The sequence below is a fragment of the Ananas comosus genome, linkage group 12, assembly GCF_001540865.1.
Source record: "Ananas comosus cultivar F153 linkage group 12, ASM154086v1, whole genome shotgun sequence".
NCBI classification, from domain to species: domain Eukaryota; kingdom Viridiplantae; phylum Streptophyta; class Magnoliopsida; order Poales; family Bromeliaceae; genus Ananas; species Ananas comosus.
In genome coordinates, this window is record NC_033632.1 from 10,466,236 (window position 1) to 10,487,845 (window position 21,610).

The 21,610-nt window shown below is 36.5% G+C and overlaps 1 protein-coding gene and 1 long non-coding RNA gene across 6 annotated transcripts; one reads left to right on the plus strand and one right to left on the minus strand.

Annotated features, from left to right (window-relative positions):
* On the plus strand, positions 8,796–9,663 carry LOC109718593. The gene has a single exon (XM_020244898.1). The coding sequence runs from the start codon at positions 8,876–8,878 to the stop codon at positions 9,485–9,487; it is 612 nt and encodes a 203-aa protein (XP_020100487.1). The 5' UTR covers positions 8,796–8,875; the 3' UTR covers positions 9,488–9,663.
* On the minus strand, positions 11,088–13,910 carry LOC109718594. 5 transcript variants are annotated; one of them, XR_002218480.1, is made up of 5 exons: positions 13,559–13,910; positions 12,974–13,137; positions 12,551–12,689; positions 11,609–11,747; positions 11,088–11,251 (listed from the first exon to the last, which is right to left on the minus strand). It is a non-coding gene; the product is annotated as an uncharacterized LOC109718594 (long non-coding RNA). The 5 variants fall into 5 exon arrangements; XR_002218481.1 differs by having other exon boundaries at positions 11,609–11,689; positions 13,559–13,906; XR_002218483.1 differs by lacking the exon at positions 11,609–11,747 and having other exon boundaries at positions 12,974–13,155; positions 13,559–13,903.

Consider the following 21,610-nt stretch of genomic DNA (forward strand, 5'->3'; position numbering starts at 1 on the left):
TAATTTATTTTATAAAATTTATTTAACGATTTTGAGGAAAAAAAAAAAAAAGCTTTTCGTGAGCAAGAAAGGCGACTGAGGGAATCCATCACATCGGTGTCCATTATGTGAGGGCTCGTGGACCGCATGAGTGGTCCACACTGGACCACCACGGAAGGGTGAAATATTATTATATATATTTTATATTTTTATGGTTAATTTGTATAAAAAATTCACTTATTTTGAGCTTTTGCAAAATCGGGTCACCTTTTTCGTTTTTGCAGATTCGGTCCGCTTTTTCAGCAAACTGATCAAAATACCCTTATACCTTTTTCTCTCTCTTCTTTTTTTTCTCTCATTCTTTTTTTCTTTCTCTTCCCAGAGAGCGGCCTCGCCCGCACACCCCCGCACCTTCCTCGTCTCCGACCCTCCTCCACCGTTTCCGACGACGACGCCTCTCTCGCCCTTTCCCGTCCTTCTCGTCATCTCCCTCTCCTTCCTTCTCTGCCGCCTCCGACGACGACGTATCTTCGCCGGCGCCGACAATATGCCGGTGCATCCTTACCCTCACCTGCACACCCCTGCACTATCCTCGCCTCCGACCCTGCCGACGTCGCGTCGCGACTCTTTTTTTTTTTTTTCCTCTTCGACTCTCCTCCACTGTCTCCGACGACGACGCTTCTCTTGCCCTTCTCCGCCCTTCTCGTTCTCTCCCTCTCCCTCCTCCTATGCCGTCTCCGACAACGATACATCTTCGCCGGCACCGACACCGACACCGACACCGTGGAGGTCACTGCGATGCTGCAGCCTCGAAGCGGGGGGTTCTTAGCGGCATCGTCGCCGGCGCCGCGGAGAGGGGTAACCAAAAAAAATTATAAAAGAAGCAAAAAAAAAAGATTAAAAAATATAGAAAAAGAAGGATGAATATGAAATTGCATCGTTAATTGCAAAAAAAAATTATAAGTTGCACTACTTAAGATGTAAAATACAGCTTTAAAATAAAAATTAAACTCTTTAAACGAATCTTTGGGAGATATTTACACTGTTTCTCCTCTTATTGCACTCTTTCAAATGTAAACTGCACACACCAAGATAAAAATTACACTCTTTAAACGAAAGTTGCACTGTTTCTTCTCTTGTTACATCATTTCTCCTCTTGTTACACTATTTTTTATCTTAAATTGCACCCCTTTAAGAGATATTTATACTGTTTCTCCTCTTGTTGCACTATTTTTTCTCTTGTTGCACTATTTTTCCTTTTGTTACACTATTTTTATCTTAAACTGCATCCTTTAAGAGAAGAAACAGTATACCAAGAGAAGAAATAGTACAACAAGAGGAAAAACAGTGCAACAAGAGGAGAAACAGTATAAATATCTCTTAAATGAGTGCAGTTTAAGATAAAAAATAGTGTAACAAGAAGAGAAATGGTGCAACAAGAGGAGAAACAGTGTAATTTTTGTTTAAAGAGTGTAACTTTTATCTTAATGGATGTAGTTTACATCTGAAAGAGTGCAATAAGAGGAGAAACAGTGTAAATATCTCCCAAAGAGTGTAATTTTTGTTTAAAAAGTGTAATTTTCATCTTAAAGCTGCAGTTTACATTTTAAGTAATACAACTTATAATTTTTTTTTCAGTTAACGATGCAATTTCATCTTCATCCTTATTTTTCTATAATTTTTTATCTTTTTTTTTCTTGCTTTTTTTATAATTCTTTTGGTCACCCCTCTCTGCCAACGGCGACGGCGCCGGCGGCGCTGCCGCTAAGGACCCCCCTGCTCCGATGCTGCAACGCCGCAGTGACCTCCACGGTGTCGGCGCCGGCGCCGAGATGCATCGTCGTCGGAGGCGGCAGAGGAGGAGGAAGAGGGAGATGACAAGAAGGGCGGAAGAGGGCAAAAGAGGCGTCGTCGTCGGAAACAGTGGAGGAGAGTCGAAGAGGAAAAAAAAAGAGTCAGGAGGCCTCGGCAGGGTCGGAGGCGAGGAAGGTGCAGGGGTGTGCAGGCCAGGGTAAGGATGCGCCGGCATATTGTCGGCGCCTGCGAAAATGCGTCGTCGTCGGAGGCAGCAGAGAAGGAAGGAGAGGGCGAGGATGAGAAGGACGGGCAAGGGCGATAGAGGCGTCGTCGTCGGAAACGGTGGAGGAGAGTCGGAGAGGAAAAAAAAAAAAGTCGCGGTGCGGCCTCGACATGGTCGGAGACGAGGAAGGTGCGGGGGTATGCGAACGAGGGTAAGGATGCGCCGAACAAGCCGCCTCATCCGCCTTCGCCGCTCTCTGGGAAGAGAAAGAAAAAAAGAACGAGAGAAAAAAAAGAGGAGAGAGAAAAAGGTATAAGGGTATTTTGGTCAGTTTGCTGAAAAAGCGGACCGAATCTGCAAAAATGAAAAAGGTGGCCCAATTTTGCAAAAGCCCAAAATAAGTGTATTTTTTATGCAAATTGACCTATTTTTATTTATGAATATATATAATTTCTTATATAATATTGTATACTTACTATTGCATATAATATATATATGTATAGAGTTACTGTGCTATCGGAAGAATAAAGTCGTTGGTGTTTTCGATTTTTTAGCCATTTGATCAAAAATTCTATGGTTGGGATAATAGCAGTCCCCTTAGGGCCGTTGACTGATCCCCATTGGTTAATAATATTAGAAATGATCAATGGGGTTGATTTAAGGGCTAAAAAATCAAAAGCACCAACTACTTTATGTTTCCGATAGCATACCAACTACTATATGCTTATCAATTTATAATATAATATAAATTTAATATATTATATATATAGTATAATAATTATTATATATAAATAATATATAATATATATAATAAAAATTTTATTTATTTATTTTCTTTAAACAAACAGGTGCGACTGAATTTTTTTTTTTCTATAAATCACACACTAAAATATGTAAAAAGAAATTTCCACCAAATTTTTTTTTTCCAGTTTCAAAAGGCAAAAGTGATTTTGATGGGTAATCATTAATAAATTCCTGGGAATAACTTTTAAAATAATTAAATTTTCGCGGAGTCCCCTTCCAATAATTAAATTTTTAGAATAATCAAATTCCTGGGAAGCAACTCAAAAACTTTTAAAAAAGTAGGCTTTAGACTTTAGACACAGCATATGTCAATTCTTTATTCATCTAATTATTATTCCGTGTAACATTCATCTAATTATTATTCTTTAAATTTTAGGTTATTTTAAACCGATTATTCAATTTTTTAATTTTACTATCCAACTTTTCAGTTTGTTTGATTTGAATCGGTTGAATGATATTTTAACTTCAAATTTTAAATTCGTCAGTTATATTTACCGATTTTGTTAGTGTAATGCATGCAATTTGCATCTGTAAATTCATTAAACTAAAACATTAACTTAAATTTTAAAGTTAAATTATTATTGACCGATTCAAATCAAATAAATTGAAAGGCTGAGCAATAAAATTAAAATTTTGAAAAGTGGGGTAGTTGATTCAAATTGTTCATAGCTGAGATAACTTTTATATGTTTCTGCTGATTTATTTGTAACGCTCCAATAGTCCAACATCGAATGGGATACTGATTCCCATCAGTTTATATGAGGCCTATACGCTAGTAATAATAACTGGACTTAAGTATTTTGGGCCGGTGGTTTGAACCTAACGAGTTATTATTGCTAGCGGGTCGAGTCGTTACATTTAGTATCAGAGCCGAATGCCAACTGAAAGTGTGAGAGTTAAGCGCTATGCGGAACAAAGTGCTACACCAATGGATCGGGAGCCACCTCTTCAACCCGTAGGAGCCACCTTTAGAATCCACCTCTTGAACCCATAAGAGCCACCTTCTGAATCTCACATCGTTTGGTAATTCTGATTATAGTCTATCTATTGGGAGCCACCTCTCATTTGGTAATTCTGATTCTGATCTATCTGTTTGTGATCTGGTTTGAACCTGAGGAGTGGTTTGAACCCGAGGAGGACGTCAGGGTCTAAATAGGGGGAGTTTGTAACACCCCAATAGTCCCACATCGGATGAGATACTGATTCCGATCAGTTTTTATGAGGTCTATACACTTGTAATAATAACTAGGCTTAAACATTTTGGGCCGGTGGTTTGGGCCGAACAAATTATTGTTGCTAGCGGGTTGGATCGTTATGTTATTTTTATATGCAAATTTTGCACGCTACCCACAACAAAATATCGAATTTGTAGATTTAGGATTGTTAATAAAGAGGGCCATAGACCAAGCTTGCAAGGCAATGGTCTTGAACTATAAATTTGCAAATTATTTGTTACTGGCTTCAAAGGGCCAATATTTTGCCTTGTAGCAGGAGGTTGGGTTGGGCTGAGTCATGTTCGATGTGGTATGAGACTGATTGGACCGAGTCACAATCGAGACCCGTGAGCGATGTATTTGTACGCTTTAAGTAAATTAGTTTTGTATTTCTAGCAACTTAAGTATTTGGATTTAATTGTTTGCACCAACGATCCAATAAATAATATTAGAGCCAGAGGTTACAGGTTTTGATTCTCGCATGTTGCGAATTTGTACATGTGGTGGGAAGGGTAGGGGGAAAGGGGGTTGATTTTTCATTTAAATAGACCAGCATTCTACCCTATGACAAGAGGTCAGGTAGGACTGAGTCATGCTCGAAGTGGCGTGAGGCTGGTTGGCCCATTATTGGCTTAAACGGGCTAGCATCTTGCCTTGTGGCAGAAGGTAGGATTGGGCCGAGTCATGTTTGAAGTAGCATGACACTAATTTGGCCGAGTCATGTTCGAAGTGGTGTGAGGCTGATTGGACTGAGTCACAATCGAGACCTATGAGCATTGTGTTTGTACACTTTAAGTGAATTGGTTGCGTATTTCCAACAACTTGAGATTTTGTATTAATGATTAGCACCAATGATCCGACAACTTATACTTACATGCTTTGTAGTTATTGTTTATTTATTCTCTTTGATGAAGTGCACTTAGAGAAAATGCCCCGATAGTGCAATAGCAATTGGACAAAAATTATGTCATAGAGAGCTTTAGATCATGAAAGTGCCTACTACGTATTTGATGAAATGTCGATATTGCCGGATTACCCTTTTATGTATTCCAATTGTGGTATAATAAGTGAACTATTGGAATACAACTTACAAGAGCTATTTTTTCTTATGAGGATTGCTCCCTACAAGTCATGATCCTTTGGATGGAGGTTTAGCCTTACAAGAATGTGATTTCGGCTCACCCTAACTATGGAGTACTGATGTGGGTCTATGTACTATGGAGTACTGTTGTAGGTCTATGTGTGATTATTCAACATCCCGCTTGTCGGATCATTGGCGCTAACCATTAATCCCAAAAACTCGAGCTGTTAGAAATATATAACCAATTCACTTAAAGCGTACAGATACAACACCCACGGATCTTGATTGTGACTCGGCCCAACCAGCCACACGCCACTTCGAACATGACTCGACCTACCCAACCTCACGCCATTTCGAACATGACTCGACCCAACATGGCCACATATTTGCAGCATGCGAGAATCGAATCCGTGACCTCTGGCTCTGAAACTACTTGTCGGATCATTGGCGCTAACCATTAATTTCAAAAGCTCGAGCTGTTAGAAATACACAATCAATTCACTTAAAGCGTACAGATACAACGCCCGCGGGCCTCGATTGTGACTCGGCCCAACCAGCCTCACGCCACTTCGAACATGACTCGACCCACTCAGCCTCACGCCATTTTGAACATAAGTCGGCCCAACATGGCCCCCTGCCACAGGACAGGATGCTGGCCCATTTAAGCCAGCACCACTAGACAAGATGTAAGTTTGATTGGACTTTGTGTTGATCAAGTTGATTGGATAATCAATACTCAACATATAATCATATAAATTGATACATGTGAAGATCATAATAGACATACTCCAATATTACATAGGGATGATAGTAGACTTATTTTGTTATGAGCACATGTTGTTTTAGTACCCTTTATTTCATACTTCATTATTATGCCTTTATTATACGTAATGGGTAGAGCCTACTCCTTACGGCAATTATACCAATTGAGAACTAATTTATATAATTCTCGCACTCCTTTGTTGCCTTTTTTTTCAGAGTTTCTCTTATCCTCCATCGGTGATAGCGGTATGGGAGTCGCGCCATAGCTAGCTCCCCACGCTGTGTTTTGGTGTTTTTTTAATATTCCAACTCTTGTCTACATGAGTTGATTATTATTAGGCCTTTTTGCATAAAAAATTCACTTATTTTGGGCTTTTGCAAAATCGGGTTACATTTTTCGTTTTTGCAGATTCGGTCCGCTTTTTCAGCAAACTGACCAAAATACCCTTATTACTTTTTCTCTTTCCTCTTTCTCTCTCCTCTTCATTTCTGTCGTTCTTTTTTTTTTCTCGCCGTAAAAAAAAGAGGCGGACCGGACAGTCGCCTTCTTCTTCACCGCCGCCTCCCTCCTCACCCTCCTCCTTCACCGTCGCCTCCCTCCTCACCCTCCTCTCCACCGCTCGCGACCCCCTCCTCCTCTCCCCCGCCGCCGCCGCCGCCGCCGAGCCCACCCCCACCGTCGTCTCCGTCGCCGTCGCCGAGCCCACGGCTATGGCGACGGCGGCGAAGGCGGAGGAGAGCGTGGGCGAGGGGAGGGGGTCGCGCGACTCCATGGCCACCACCACGCTCTCCTTGAACGGCACCGCCCCGCCGTCGCCGTCGTCGTCGTCGTCTTCCGCCTTCTTCGGCGCCGCGTCGCCGAGTATGGAGCCAGTGTCGGCGCCGGGGGGCTCAAAGAAGAGGCGGTCGACGTGCGCCGACGACTTGATGTCGCGTATCACGCTCTCCGACGACTCGCCGTCATGCTACTCGTCGTCGGACGGCGTCGTCGACAGGCTGGTCATGTCCCGATCGCGCCCCTCGTCCGACGAGTTGGTGAAGCGCGACTCCGGCGTGTCCGGCCGGTACACCGAGTTGGCCGTCTTGTACATGCAGCCCGACGACGGCGAGGCGGAGAAGAAGACGACGGTGAAGAAGAAGGCCTAAACTGGATGCGGAGGCCGAGGCGGAGAAGAAGACGACGGCGAAGAAGAAGAAGGGGAGGCCGAGCGGCAGGGCGCAGGAGGGGGAGGCGGAGGCGCAGCCGGCGCCGGCGCCGCGCGTGTTCTTCTCCGTCGGCGCCGCCCCTCCTCCCGCCGTCGCGCAGAAGCCGCCGACCAGCGAATGGTGTAATGGCGCAAATGGTGTAATAGTGTAATGGTGCAAATGGTGTAACGGTGTAATGGTGCAAATAGTATAATGTTGTAATGGTGCAAAATTGTAATGGTGTAATAGTGCAAATGGTGTAATGCTGTAATAGTGCAAAATGGTGTAATGGTGTAATGGTGTAATGGTGCAAATGGTGTAATGGTGTAATGGTGCAAAATTGTAATGGTGTAATGGTGTAATGGTGCAAATGGTGTAATGGTGTAATGGTGCAAAATGGTGTAATGGTGTAATGGTGTAATGGTCCCCACTCCTCGCCGGCGCCGGCTGCGCCTCCGCCTCTCCCTCCTGCGCCCTGCCGCTCGGCCTCCCCTTCTTCTTCTTCGCCGTCGTCTTCTTCTCCGCCTCGGCCTCCGCATCCAACCCGACCCCGTTCGCCCCGGCCGCTGCCACTGCCGCTGCGGCGACGGGATCGGGCTGGGGGTCCGCGGCGCAGGCGCCGGCTGTGCTTCCGCCTCCCCCTCCTGCACCCTGCCGCTCGGCCTCCCCTTCTTCTTCTTCGCCGTCGTCTTCTTCTCCGCATCCAGCCCGACCCCGTTCGCCGCAGCCGTTGCCGCCGCGGCGACGGGATCGGGCTGGGGGTCCGCGGCGGCGGGGGAGAGAAGGAGGGGGTCGCGGGCGGTGGAGAGGAGGGTAAGGAGGGAGGCGACAGTGAAGAAGAAGGCGACGGTCCGCCAGCGACAGAAACGAAGAGAAGAGAGAAAGAGGAAAGAGAAAAAGTAATAAGGGTATTTTGGTCAGTTTACTGAAAAAGCGGACCGAATCTGGAAAAACGAAAAAGATGATCTGATTTTGCAAAAACCCAAAATAAGTGAATTTTTTATGCAAAAAGGCCTTATTATTATTTGTCGTTTTGTGTGTATAGAAAATTGCGGTTCTAGGCACGCTATCGTATTTGCTTCTGCTCAAGCTCCGGACATGGCATTCAGATTTGAATTCAGATTTTGGCTTTGATTGTCAGATTTATATTCAGATTTTTTAAAATTCGCTTCGAATATGACTTGTCCACCACCATATTTACTTTGTTGATTACCCTACTTTTTGTCATTGATTTATTGGAAGAACCTATTGTTAAATAAAACATTAAATTCGCACTTCAAAATTTGAATGTTTTATTTATTTAGAGCAAATAGTGCGCTTAAATATAGGTTAGAAATAAGTTTTATACATTTTGATCTCGATTTTAATTTTATATAACACATTAATTATTGTGTACCATTACTAAATCTCAAGAGATACGACATTAATTCGGAAACATAAAAGTGCGGTGCATGAATTATACTGTACACTCGGTCCAGGAAATAATCTCTTCCTTTCTTGGCGACCGTTATAATCTCCGGGATCTTCGGGGAACCTCCAGTGGGTCCCACCTCCCCCCATTCACCGCATCCGTCCGTTCCCGCCCCCACATCTCCAACGGCCATCAAATCTCAACCGTCCATTTCCCCCACCTATTACTTTTTCTAATTAGTCTTATTGTAGTTATTATTACAACAATTATTACATCAATAATCTAATCCCCTCTCTCTCTCTCTCTCTCTCTCTCTCTCTCTCTCTCTCTCCTCACCATTCAAGAGATTGAGAAAGAGAGAGAGGGGGATTTGAATAAGAATTGTTGTTGTTGTTGTTGGTGGTCGTGTGGTTGTTGTAATGGAAATGGGGTCGGAGGCACCGTCGCCGACCCCAGACGACGCTGCGGCCGCGGAGGCGATGTTCGCGAAGCGCGGGTGCTGCTGCTTCTGGGTACCATGGCCGCGGGACGCTTGGGAGCGCATTCGTCCCCCCGCAGGGTCGCCAGTAAATACCACTGTCTCAACTACTGCTTCCGCCATTACTCCTGTGGACAGGAGGGACCACGACGATCACGTTGCGGCGACAGCAGGGGGCCCCACCACCCGCCGCTGGTGGTGGGACCGCGGCGTCCGGGCCCTCCGGAAGGTGCGGGAGTGGTCGGAGGTCATCGCTGGCCCCCGCTGGAAGACCTTCCTCCGCCGCCTCGGCCGCCGCCGGCGCGGCGGCGCAAGCGCCGGAGCCGGCGGCCGGTTCGGGTACGACCCGCTGAGCTACGCACGCAACTTCGACGAGAGAAACGGGAGCGGCGGCAACGGCGGTGGAGCCGACGACTCCGACGACGACGCCTTCCGCCGCGGCTTCTCGGTGCGGTACGCGGCGCTGCCCGTGTCCACCAAGTCGTCGATGGACCTCGGCGACCTCTCCGACGGCGGCGGCGAGATCGTCCCGTGGACCCGGTTCACCGCGTAGTTCGGACCGCAGGCTTGCTGGTCTATAGACCGGGTCCAGGTGCAAGTATTTCTCTTAAATAGGGGTTGGTGCTGACAAGTTAACTGTTTTAAAAATGGGGTGGCTTATTTGTTTGATTTTTTTGAAAAGAAACCTAATTTTTGTTGGTAAAAATGTATACATAATCCCTCAACTTATAGATCATTTTGAATTTGCCCCTTCAATTTTTTTTTTTTTTGGGATTGAGTCCCCTCAACTTCTGATTTTCTTTATTTTAATTTTTACACTAACTAAAGTTAAAAATGTTATCAAATCCAATAATTCTACCAGCTATGAACCACAAATTGACCTAATTTTCTTTGGTAAAAATGACTAAAATTAGTAGGTTTGGTGAAATCACTAATGAATTTGATAAACTCTCAAAACTTTTTTAACTAAAATTATTTAAATTTCAAGAAATTACAAGTTGTGGGGGTCCCAATCGAAAAACCAAAAGTTGAGGGGGCTATTTCAGAAAAGCCAATATAGTTAAGGGGTTCCATACATTTTTATCTTTTTTTTTTTGTTACTTTTTTAATTTGGAGACAAAGAAAATGAGATTGTTTATTTAGAAGGAGTATAAGGTAGATGTAGATTCCTGGGTCATGTTATGTTATTATGTCATAAAAATATTCCAAAACCATTTTGATTTAATAATGGATAATGTTAATTAGATGAATTTATTTGCCAAAGAGAATCTAATAAATCTTAGTTTTATTTCTTTAACCCTTTTTATATATTGTGCTATATTTTATCCAGTATATCTTCATTTGGTGATTCGAAAGAGTTAAATTATTGATCAGTAAAAATATATAAAAATATTCGCAACTGTATATAATACAACCTCTTAAGTTCTTTTTTCATAAAATACTATAAATCTACAAAAAAAATTACTATCTGAAAAGATTGGTATTATCACTACAAGAATATTATATATTGGTGGCGACTAATGTCGCCACCATATATATAAAAAGTTGCCACCTTTTCAAAAGGTGGCGACTTTTAAAGTCGCCACAAGCTGCCACCGAAAGTGTTGCCGCTAAATGAAATTGTGGCGAAGCATGAAAAATCGCCACCTTTTTTAAAATAGCGTGGCGACCTTTTATCGCCACGAAATATGACTTTTAGTGGCCATTGCTAGTCGCTACCTTATTAAAAATTGTGTGGCGACATTTTGTCGCCACCAAATATGACTTTTAGTGGCAATTATTAATCGCCACCTTATTAAAGATAGAGTGGCGACATTTTATCCCCATCAAATATGATTTTTTAGTGGCCATTATTAGTCGCCACCTTTTATGAAGATAAGGTGGCAATACATTTTTGCCACCAAATGTATACCTTATGTGGCAACCACCACACTCGCCACCTTAGTTGAAGATAAAAAGACAACTTTTTGTCGCCACCAACTGTGCGATAAATGGTCACCAATAATAAAAATATAATAAACTAAATATAAAAATATATAGCTTATATTTTATAAATAGAACATTTATGAAATAACAAACAAAATATTAAAGTAAACAAAATTAATTTTTTAACAACAATTTAAAAGGCTAATTGTCTTCTGATCCACAACAACTTAAAAACAAAATAATAGCAAAATCAATTTAAAAGCAATAGAGTAATAATATTCGATATACAGTTCAACATCATTCCTGAACCTCTCATGCAACTTTGAAAATAGAAAATAATTAAAAACGAAAAAAAAATGCTTCAACTCCTATTTCAACAGCAATTCATTTCCTGCAACAAACAAAAAAGAGAAAAGCAAATTATATAAATTAAACAATATACAACAAAAGTAGCATGACCTCTTTTTCATGCGATCCCAAGCTGATGGTTTAAGTCTACAGAAGCATAATCAGAAGCATAATCAAGAAGATTATGACACGTGAAATTTAACATGTAAAGAGATGGAAAAAGGTAATATAAACTTTGATTTGCGAAGAAAAATAAATAATAAATAATAAAAATTGAGCTTAGAGGTAACTTGACACCACATATTCCTAGAATTCATTACATTTTTAATAGCATGACAGAGATTCTTGACACAATTTCTGGACACAAAAGTTGAACCTTAATCATAGAAACAGAATCTACCAACACCAGGGCACTGTAAACAATTACAATTCTCTTCAAACATTCAGATCAAACCCAAAGCTGCAGCCAATCTTCATCAAGCTACGTAGCAAACAATTCAACTGTATATTATTCATAAACCGGAGATTCCTATATTTTTCTGAAAATCAAGATTGTATATGAGAGTTACAACATTATTATATTGACAGGAAGCATAAGATATCATTCAACTGACTTGTGACTGTCACAAAGGAGATTAACAGCAATTAGCAAGGACCTCACTAATGAAGAATAGAATCTTACGAAGAAGCTTTAGCTTCCTCGAAGGAATGCAAGAAAGAGCACAAGAGAACAAACAGGACAAAAAATTACTATTGTTTTCAGTATTCACTAACTATCGTTACTATGTTTGGACATCACAAACAGTCTCCGAGATACTTACCTTCTTTTATTAATATTCGGGGTTTTAATCTCTCCAGGTAATATAATCACTATCTAAAGATACCTTGGTTAAAGTCTAGAGACAGGCATACCTCACTCCATCACCAGTTCTGACTAGCATAAACCCTTCACGTTATAATCATGTCATAGAAATCTACTAAAGAGTCTCCTGTTTCTTCTACTTTGTCAAAAAGAAGCTCATTGACATGCTTTAATGCCCTACATAAACATTTGCAGTCTAACCTATTCAAAAACATGTTGATAAGAATCCCTTTTTTTTTCTCTCTGTTTGAATAAAGAGGCCCAGTGTAAGTTCCTGCTTCTGAATAAAGAAGTTAATAAATACCTATCAAGGAGTGTTGACATTTTGTTGTGCTAACATATACATTCTGAACAAGCTTATCTTCTCAAGGTCTCTAAGCAAATAATCACAGATCTGAAATTATTTCCCATGGCCTAGCTGGAATTGCAAAAAGATAGTGGATGGTGCTTCAATTAAAAAACACTGGTAAGGGATTATACCAGTATCGATGGTGATCTCTCTTGATCCGTCGTCCGAATTGGAGCTTAATTTTGCCGAAAACAAGCACAAGAAGCAGCAGAGGAAGAGGAGCGATGTGCCGCAGTTTGGGATTGAGCTTGGATTTGTGAAGAGGACCACCTGTGACAGAGATGTTAACTGGGATACAATCAGAAAAATCTAAATACCTAGCTGAAAATAACAAATCCAGCTACAACACAACCAAGCAAAAATTAAGATATAGAATAAAAATTTACACTCTACAAGTACAATATCCAATCTAACACTATATATAGATCAAATAAGAAGAGGAGATCAAAAAATTATATGAAATTTTCCAACAGAGGCAAATAGCGAAAAAGATAGATACAAATACTTGGGATGAATCCAAACATAATTATTGAAGAATATAATGATCGACGCACCTAAGGAAGCTTTGGAGCAGTGCGATCAAATCCACGCGATCAAATAGGAAAATCGCAGTTTAACTCGATCGGCTCAATCACTTCGAAATCGCTCAGATCTTCGAAATTTGATCGCAGCAACAGATCGAAGAGAGGGCGAGGGAGATGAAGAACATTTCGTGGCCCTAAATGATCAATCGGATCTCCGGAGGACATCGAAAAATTAGTGAGAATTAAAAGAAAAAAAAAAAAAGAAGAACCACGTAGCTGAGAATTCGATTTGAAGCTTTGAACAGGACAACATAGCGAGTAGGATTAACTCTAATTTCGCAAAATAAATTATACAGATCGCAACAATATCATCCTACTTACTTCATTTGGATCAAGAAATAGTAGCAGAAACTCAAGAGCCTTCAAACTAAATAATCACTAAAAGGTTTTCCCAAATTTTAACTTAAAATCCCCCAATTCTTCAGGATCGGCGTTCTTCGCACTCAAAAAGCCAAAAAAAGGACGATAAATTGAGGAAAAAAAGAGCCCAATCCGAAATATGAGATTGAGAAACTGAATCGAGAGAAACAAGCGAAATCATATGCAAAATTGAACCTATTAGATCGTCGAATCACTGTGGAATCACCCTCGATTCGAATGGCTTCGTGACATTTGGACGCAGATCAAAAAATCGAACTCTCTCTCTCTCTCTCTCTACTTCGCTTGATCGTTCGCTCTCACTCGATCTCCGAAATAAGAAAATCGCAGTTTTTCGCCTCGATCGAGCACCGGGTTGATGAAGCTGGGGCGTGCGATGAAGGGGATCGAGCTCCGGGTTGATGAAGTGCGTGGGTTTACATGGGAGTGGAGAGAGAGAGGGCGTGGGTTATTAATTGATGAAGCTGGGGCGCTGGGTTGATGAAGAGGATCAGACATCTGAACCTCTTCATTGTGAGAACACTCATGGTTGCTAATTAATTGGGATAATTAAAAAATAATTTAATATTAATTTAATTATTATATTTGTTGAGAGCTTGTAATATTCTCCCGTGTTAAGATCTAAATACTTTTTTAATTATCTTGGATTTTAATTATCTTATTTCTAAATTAAAAAACTAATTAAAATTAGCTTCCTGTTAGCCATTTACATTTGTTGAGAGCTTGGAATAATTTAATATTAATGAAGTTCACACAGGAGAATTTAGAAATAAGCTAATTAAAATCTTAATTAAAATAATTAAAAAATAATGTAATTAATTACGACGCTTTGGAAGCGACGTCAAGATATTTGTTTATTGGCGACATTTAATCATAGCGTCAGCATATATCAAGTATTAAAGACGTTAGAATAAAGCGTCGTCTAAAAAGCATCGGTAAAAATATATTTTGTTGTAGTGTTGGCTACCAAATCTTTTAATTTATTTGATTTGAGTTAGTCTATGCCATATTGATAAGTTAATTTTAAAAATTAAAATTAAAATTTTAATTTAATTAATAATAATTTGTAATTTATTTATTTATTTAAGTTAAATTTAATTAATTTTTAAAAAATAAATGAAAATAATTAATAGATAAACACTAATTAATAAAGCTCTTGAATTTAAAAATTTAACTAAATTAACTAGAATAAAATTATCAAAAAAAGTTGGGAGATGTTAATCAAAATAAAATTAAAATTCATAGAGCAATTTCAAAATGATCTGAAGTTAAAGGTGTATCTGTACATTTTCACCCTTAATTTTTAACACCTACAGTTTTTTCATCTTCACTATACATTATTTTGATATAAATTTTTTAAATATTTTATTTCTATTGTAATTTTATTAATAATATGCGTCAATTTTTTTTATCATCACTATAGCTAACCAAATAGTGACAAAAAATTAGTCATTTAGTGGCGACAGTAGTATTGCCACTTAAAGTTAATTAATTGGTGGCAAAATTTTTTATCGCCACTTAAAGTTAATTAATTGGTGGCAAAATTTTTTTTATCGCCACTTAAAGTTAATTAATTGGTGGCAAAATTTTTTTATCGCCACTATAGGTAACCAAATAATGGCGATAAAATAATCATTTAGTGGCGAAAGTAATATTGCCACTTTAAATTAATTAATCAGTGGCAATTTTTTTTATCACCATTATAAATAATGATTTAGTGGCAATAAAATAATTATTTAGTGGCGAAAGTAGTGTCACCACTTTATGTTAATTAATCAGTGGCCATTTATTTTATCGCCACAGTAGATAACTAAATAGTGGCGATAAAATAATCATTCAATGGCGAAAGTAGTATTGCCACTTTTAGTTAACTAATCGGTGGCAATTTTTTTTATTGCCATAATAAGTAACTATATAGTGGCGACAAAATTTATCGCCACACTATTTTGGCCACCAATACCGTCATTTCTTGTAGTGTATCAAGAATAAATCATATGAAAAAGTTTTCATTTGGTAGTAATTATTATCCAATAACTTGTTTCAAATATCTAAACATAGAATTTGACATAAACCAAAAATTATCTCTCTCTCTCTCTCTCTCTAGAGATATTTGGTAACTAATTATATAAAGATTTTAATAAAGTGTAAATATAAGTCTATAAACTTTTATTTCTAAATTTTCGCTTTTAAAATATGGTGAATGATTTACCTTTTAAGAAAGCAACGCTAAAATCATTCACCATATTCACATAAAATGTTAATTCTTTAAGTTTGAACTCCGCGCATGTATATTGCTTTTAAAAGTAATAAATAATTCACCAATTTTATGAGTATTCCCTAATAATTTTAATATTTTGAATAAAGTCGCAAACGATTTGCCATATTTAGAAAGTGGTGATTCCTTCGTCGTTTTTTTGGGGACTTATGTAACATAGTTTAGACTTAATTTTGCAAATATTTTTTAAGAAGTAATATTTTTTAATTATAATATTTTATAAGCCTATTTATAAAAAAGAAAAAGGTTTCTCTCTCTCTCTTTTTAGGTTTTTTTTGAAGAAGTAAACAGGCCATTAATTAACTCGAATGGTCCCAAATCTTATCCTACTTTGTTGGACAAACCATTATTAGTGAAAGACATGTCATGATGCAATTTACTATCGAGCTTTTCGAGCCTAATTTGAGCGAGCCCAGCAATACTCAAGCTCAGCTTGAAGTAAATTTTGAATTTTTTTTTTCTATTCAACCTCAGCTTATTTAATTTTTGAGTCGAACTCAAACGAGCTGAATACTGAGCCGAACATGAGTCGAACACAAGCCAGCTCGCTTATTTGCCGGCCCTAGCATTGTTTCGAGAGTCGGAGTTTTTATAGGCAGATAGTGGAAGATCGAAATAAATCCATAGAACGAACCGCTAGGGACCTGTTTGTTTCACCGAAATTGGACTTTGACTGAAAGTGGAATTTGATGAAAACTAGTCTTCTATTGTTTGTTCATAGCTATGGAAATGAAGTTCCTTCAATTCTGATGTTTATTTTAGCAGAAAGCGAATAATATAAAATTATAATTTATGTATAAATAATAAATTATAATATAATAAATATAAATAATATAATTATATTTCTGTATAATTAAAAAAATTAAACTAAAATAACTAAATTATTTTTTTATGCATAAATTATAATAATACAACAATAAAATTATAATGTAATATATATATATATACTTAACTAATTAATTTTCATCATAACTAAATGAAGTAATAAAACTTAACTAATCAAATTTTATCATATTTTAAATATACAAACTAAATAAAAAAATAATTAGTCTCATAATTAAATATATTTAAATATAACTAGCANTATATATATATATATATATATATATATATATATATATATATATATATATATATATATATAATTATAACTAGCATTACGTATTGTATTATTTTATTATTTTTTTCTTTATCTCTCTTCATCATAATTGACTTCAGCCGAGGGTAGGCCGAAGTCAATTACGCTGTTTCGGATAACTCGAGTATTAACCATATCTTTATTACTGCAAAACAAATAGTAAAAATGATCATTTACTGCCGAAAACGATTTCACCTCTCTCCACATTCACTCAGGACGGCTTAGAAGACGAACACGCATACCCACCAAAAACAATATGAATAATACAATACGAGCAATACTTATATAGAGATAGAGATGTAATAAAGGCCCGACGGCCCATGTGCCTTTTGGCCCATTAATAGTCGTGGGCCGTGCCGAGCCACAAGGTTGGGCTGTAGTCCAACACAACCAATTAAGCATAGATTGTCAACCCTCTGGCTATCTAAAATTTTTGAAAAATAAATAGTTTTTTGTACGAATATTATCTAAATTTAAATTTAATTAGTACATAGCGAAAAGACTTTGGTATTGAAACGAATTTCAAAAATAGTATTGCATATTCAAAATTTGAGTATTTTTTTTCTAAAAAATATTCAGGATGGTCGGTGACCTTGCCTGACACGGTAAATGCCACGATCCAAACTATCTCTTTGTTCGAGTGGTGACCTCCGTGGGGATGGCGAGGATGGTTCAGTTTACTCAATGGATCGAACTTCATCCTCGGTCAACTGGCTCGCTGATTCTAGCTAGCTTCAGACACAGTAGTTATAATGGCCCAACCTACTAGTAATATCAAATCGTTAGAACCAAACTATCGACCCAAAATGTTTCAGCCCCAAAATCACCAAGTGTTATAAAGCCCCCTTAGACTTCCAGCTGATGAACCGGCTTTCACACCAAATGTAACAATCCAGCCTACTAGCAATAATAATTCATTAAACCCAAACTATCGGTCCAAAATACTTAAGCTAAGTTATTATTACTTGGATACGATGTCTTTTATATTCTCAATAATAAATTATTTCCCTCTGATGTGGGACTATTGGAGTTGGTGTTAAAGTAGTTGAAATTGAAGGCACCCAAAGTTGGCTCAACCTAATTTCTAAATTCAAAACAAAAAAATTATATAGAGAATTTTCAATTCAAAAGTAAAAAATTTTAAATAAAATTATCGAAAGATCATGTTTTTACAGCACAGTATGGCCCAATCTAGGAGAAAATCTACTGTGTCATACTTGCACCACATTATCAATAACAAATCAATCATATCTCTTTTTTTCAAAAAAAAAGTACAATAAAAATACTTTTTAATCATGATGTAACGGATAACTTAAAAAAAAAAGTTATTTGATTGGTTGGGGACGTCATGTCACCACTATAACCGGTCCATTTTAGAATTTTTCCAAACCAGGACCCTACTATATAGTACCATCCATTTATTTTACCCATTTTTTTTCATTTTTTATGTGAATTTCATAATTTTGAAATTGAATATTTATAGGTTTGAGGGTACTTGGGTGGTTTCCATTATTTGGAAAAGGATTTTGATAGTTTTAGAGGTACCTGTCAACTAAGAATTTTTTTTTTTTTTTTTTTGAGAGATAGGTAGCACGCTACCCGCTTCGTTTATTTCGTCAACTAAGAATATTAAAAGTAAGGGTGATTGGTTTAATTGGAGAAAATTGTTGTACCATTTTGGTTGCCACAAGCAACTAATTAGTCACATATATTTCTTCATCAAACATACTATGAAGTGGGCATTTGGCTTTTTAGGTGAATTTGACATTTATTTTGAGTGCCAATATTTATTTTTGGCTAAATTACAAAAAGAAATACTGTAAATATCCGCTTTTTCACTTTGCTTCCCCAGCTTTCAAAAACTTATATTTTACTCTCTCAATATTTCATGTTATTGCATTTAGCCCCCTATTCTATCAGGATTCCATCACTATTCTGTCTAGTCCATTTCTTATAATTTATACTGAAAATATCCAAAATGACAAAAATATATTAAAAAAAAATTTTTCGTATTTAAGGAATAAGAGTAATTTGATCATTTTGCCCTCTCCATTAACACCTCTATTGAAATATTTCTGAAATTTTAAGAGGACAAAATATAGATTTCTAGAAGTTAGGAAAATAAAGTAAAAAAAAAGAAGAAGAAGTAATTATAAGGAATTTCCTGTAATTTAGACTTTTTATTTTTTATTTATTTTTTCTTTTATAGTAAGATCTATAGGCAATTTTCTCTACTAAGAATATGAAACGACTGCTATTCTCTAACAAAGAACAATATTTTTAAAATTTATAAGTTAAACTAACAAAGAACAATATTTTAAAAATTTATATTCAACAAAACTAATAATGTTATAAAGCTGATGAGACTCAAACTATAAATTTCTTGTCCTGATATTATAGTAAAGAATGTGAATGTTCTCCAATAACTTAAACTATTAAAAACAGTATTTTTTTTTTATAAAGTTAATTGCATACAACTTCGTACAAACATATCGAATCAAATAAAATAAATATTCCTACAAAGTTCAACTTGTCATATTTATCCCTATAAAAGTCCTAACATTTTTAAATATACTCCTACGTTAGATATCGATAGAAAAATATAGTTAACCATAGGTAAAATGCCTAATCCCGGTTAGTGAATGAGCTAATTTGACATTTTATTCTTTTATATTATTTGTGATGGTAGAAAGGAAGAAGAAGACCATTGAAAATTTTTGAAAGAACATTTCTACATATTTCTAATAATTGGGGCTTTTGTAGTGATATATTTATGATTACAAAAATATCATTTCCTTTATCTTCTGTTAAAAAATAAACAGTGCTCTAATAATAACAAACCAGATAAGTAAATATGAAGATCACTGAATTTCTGCAAGAATAAATATAAAAAGTTAAATTTTGTAAAAATATATTTACTATTCGATATGTTTATATAGAGCTGTATAAAATTAACCCTTTTTTTATATTTATTGCAGTTCATATTGAATATATTACATATTGCACTTAATGCTACAAAATTAAAAAAATAAAATAAAATCTCACATGTTACATAGATTGGACTTTAAGAAAAGGACTGATTTTAAAGGACAAAATCTGAAGATGATGCTTGATGTGAGGGACGAAATTTATTTTTAATAGGGAAATTGTACTTCTTTTTTCTTTTCTCTCTTTCTTTTTTTTTCTTCTTTTCTCATATATTTCTAACTTTAAATATGCTGGATGAAATTAATTCTAGTAGACATTTACTTGAAATTAAAGTGAAACTCTTTTAACACTTCAGAAAAGTCGTGCCGTTAACTTAAAAGTTTGAGTACCGTAATGAAACACGTCTAAAATTTTCTAACTAAATTTCACCAAAAACTTTTTAAAACATCATTTTAATATAAAATTACTATATTATCTTTAGTTGACTTTATTATAACTATTACACTATAATTTTGTTGAGCTGTCGAAATAAGTTACAAAAGGACAACTTATTATGTACGAGATTATTCTAGTATAATTGTAATTGAGGAGTCTAATTTTTATTTATTCAAAAGTCTTTTTATTCATAATTTGATAAAATAATGTGCATATTTCTCCTACAAGATATGATGATCCATCTGCGCATGCTCCTTATTTACCAAATATATAAATTTTTTAAATAAATTAAGAGAATATGTCGAAAAAATATTTATACATACAAATAGGGCCTAAACAACAAGATTTTTTTCAACTACTTATTATACATAAGGTTATTGAAAAAGTCTAGACTTTTTTCCACTATGTATCTTGGAATTATCATGCATAGACATTTGTAACATCTTACCTCTTATTCAAATGTTTTGAAACTCATTTTGAATTTCCTATCAAGGGGTTCTTTTTTCTTTTTTCCCCTTTTATTTTAGACTTGTCCTTCTACTCCAAACTTTGTGGAAATATACTTTCCTTTCACATCCTGATTATCCTCATAAAATATCTCAGATATTGGGTTTGAGTTATAATAAATTATAATTGTATGTGTCACATTATAGTATTTTAGTTTCTTTGGGCATGATTCACATGACCACATGAGGCTCCTCAAAAACCAAAATAATAATAATAATAATAATAATAATAATAATAATAATAATAAAATAAGTGATTCTTTTGGCTATTCTAGGGTATGCCGGCCACATGTAGAGTTTGTCACCATTAGATTATTTTAACTCCATCTTCTAGAAGGTCAAAGTTGAAAAAAAAAATAGAAAAAAAAAATCTTCTATAAGGATGAAGATTCCATGCAAGTGTATTATTTAAAGTAGTAACCACTTTGTCACTTTCATAGATAACTTACCCAACAATTCTGATTATAACAATTATAATTATTATAATAATGATAATGTGTATACATTCAATTCAATGGTGAGAATTATGTTTAGTGGACCCGACTTTTGAAAAAGTTTTCTTTTTTAAATATAAAGTTCTTTTAAATGAAGAAATAATTACACATGGTAAAATTTCACTGAAAAAAAATTATCACTTCTTTTTCACAAGATTCTTAGAAACAATATGTTTTTTCAGAAGCTCGAGTCAAATCAATCAGACTTTAATCTTCACATAATAGCTAGAGACGACAATGGGTACAGATATCCAAAGTTTTATCCGAAACTGAATCCGACAAAATTTTATTTTTAATGTCCATATCTAAAACTCGGCTAAAATAAATTCGGATTTTCATTTTTGATATCCATATCTAAAACTATATCCGTTTAGTTTTGAATAAATCTGCTTCATTCATATTCGGATTCAAATAAAATTTCGAGTATCCGCACCGATTGACATCTCTATTTAG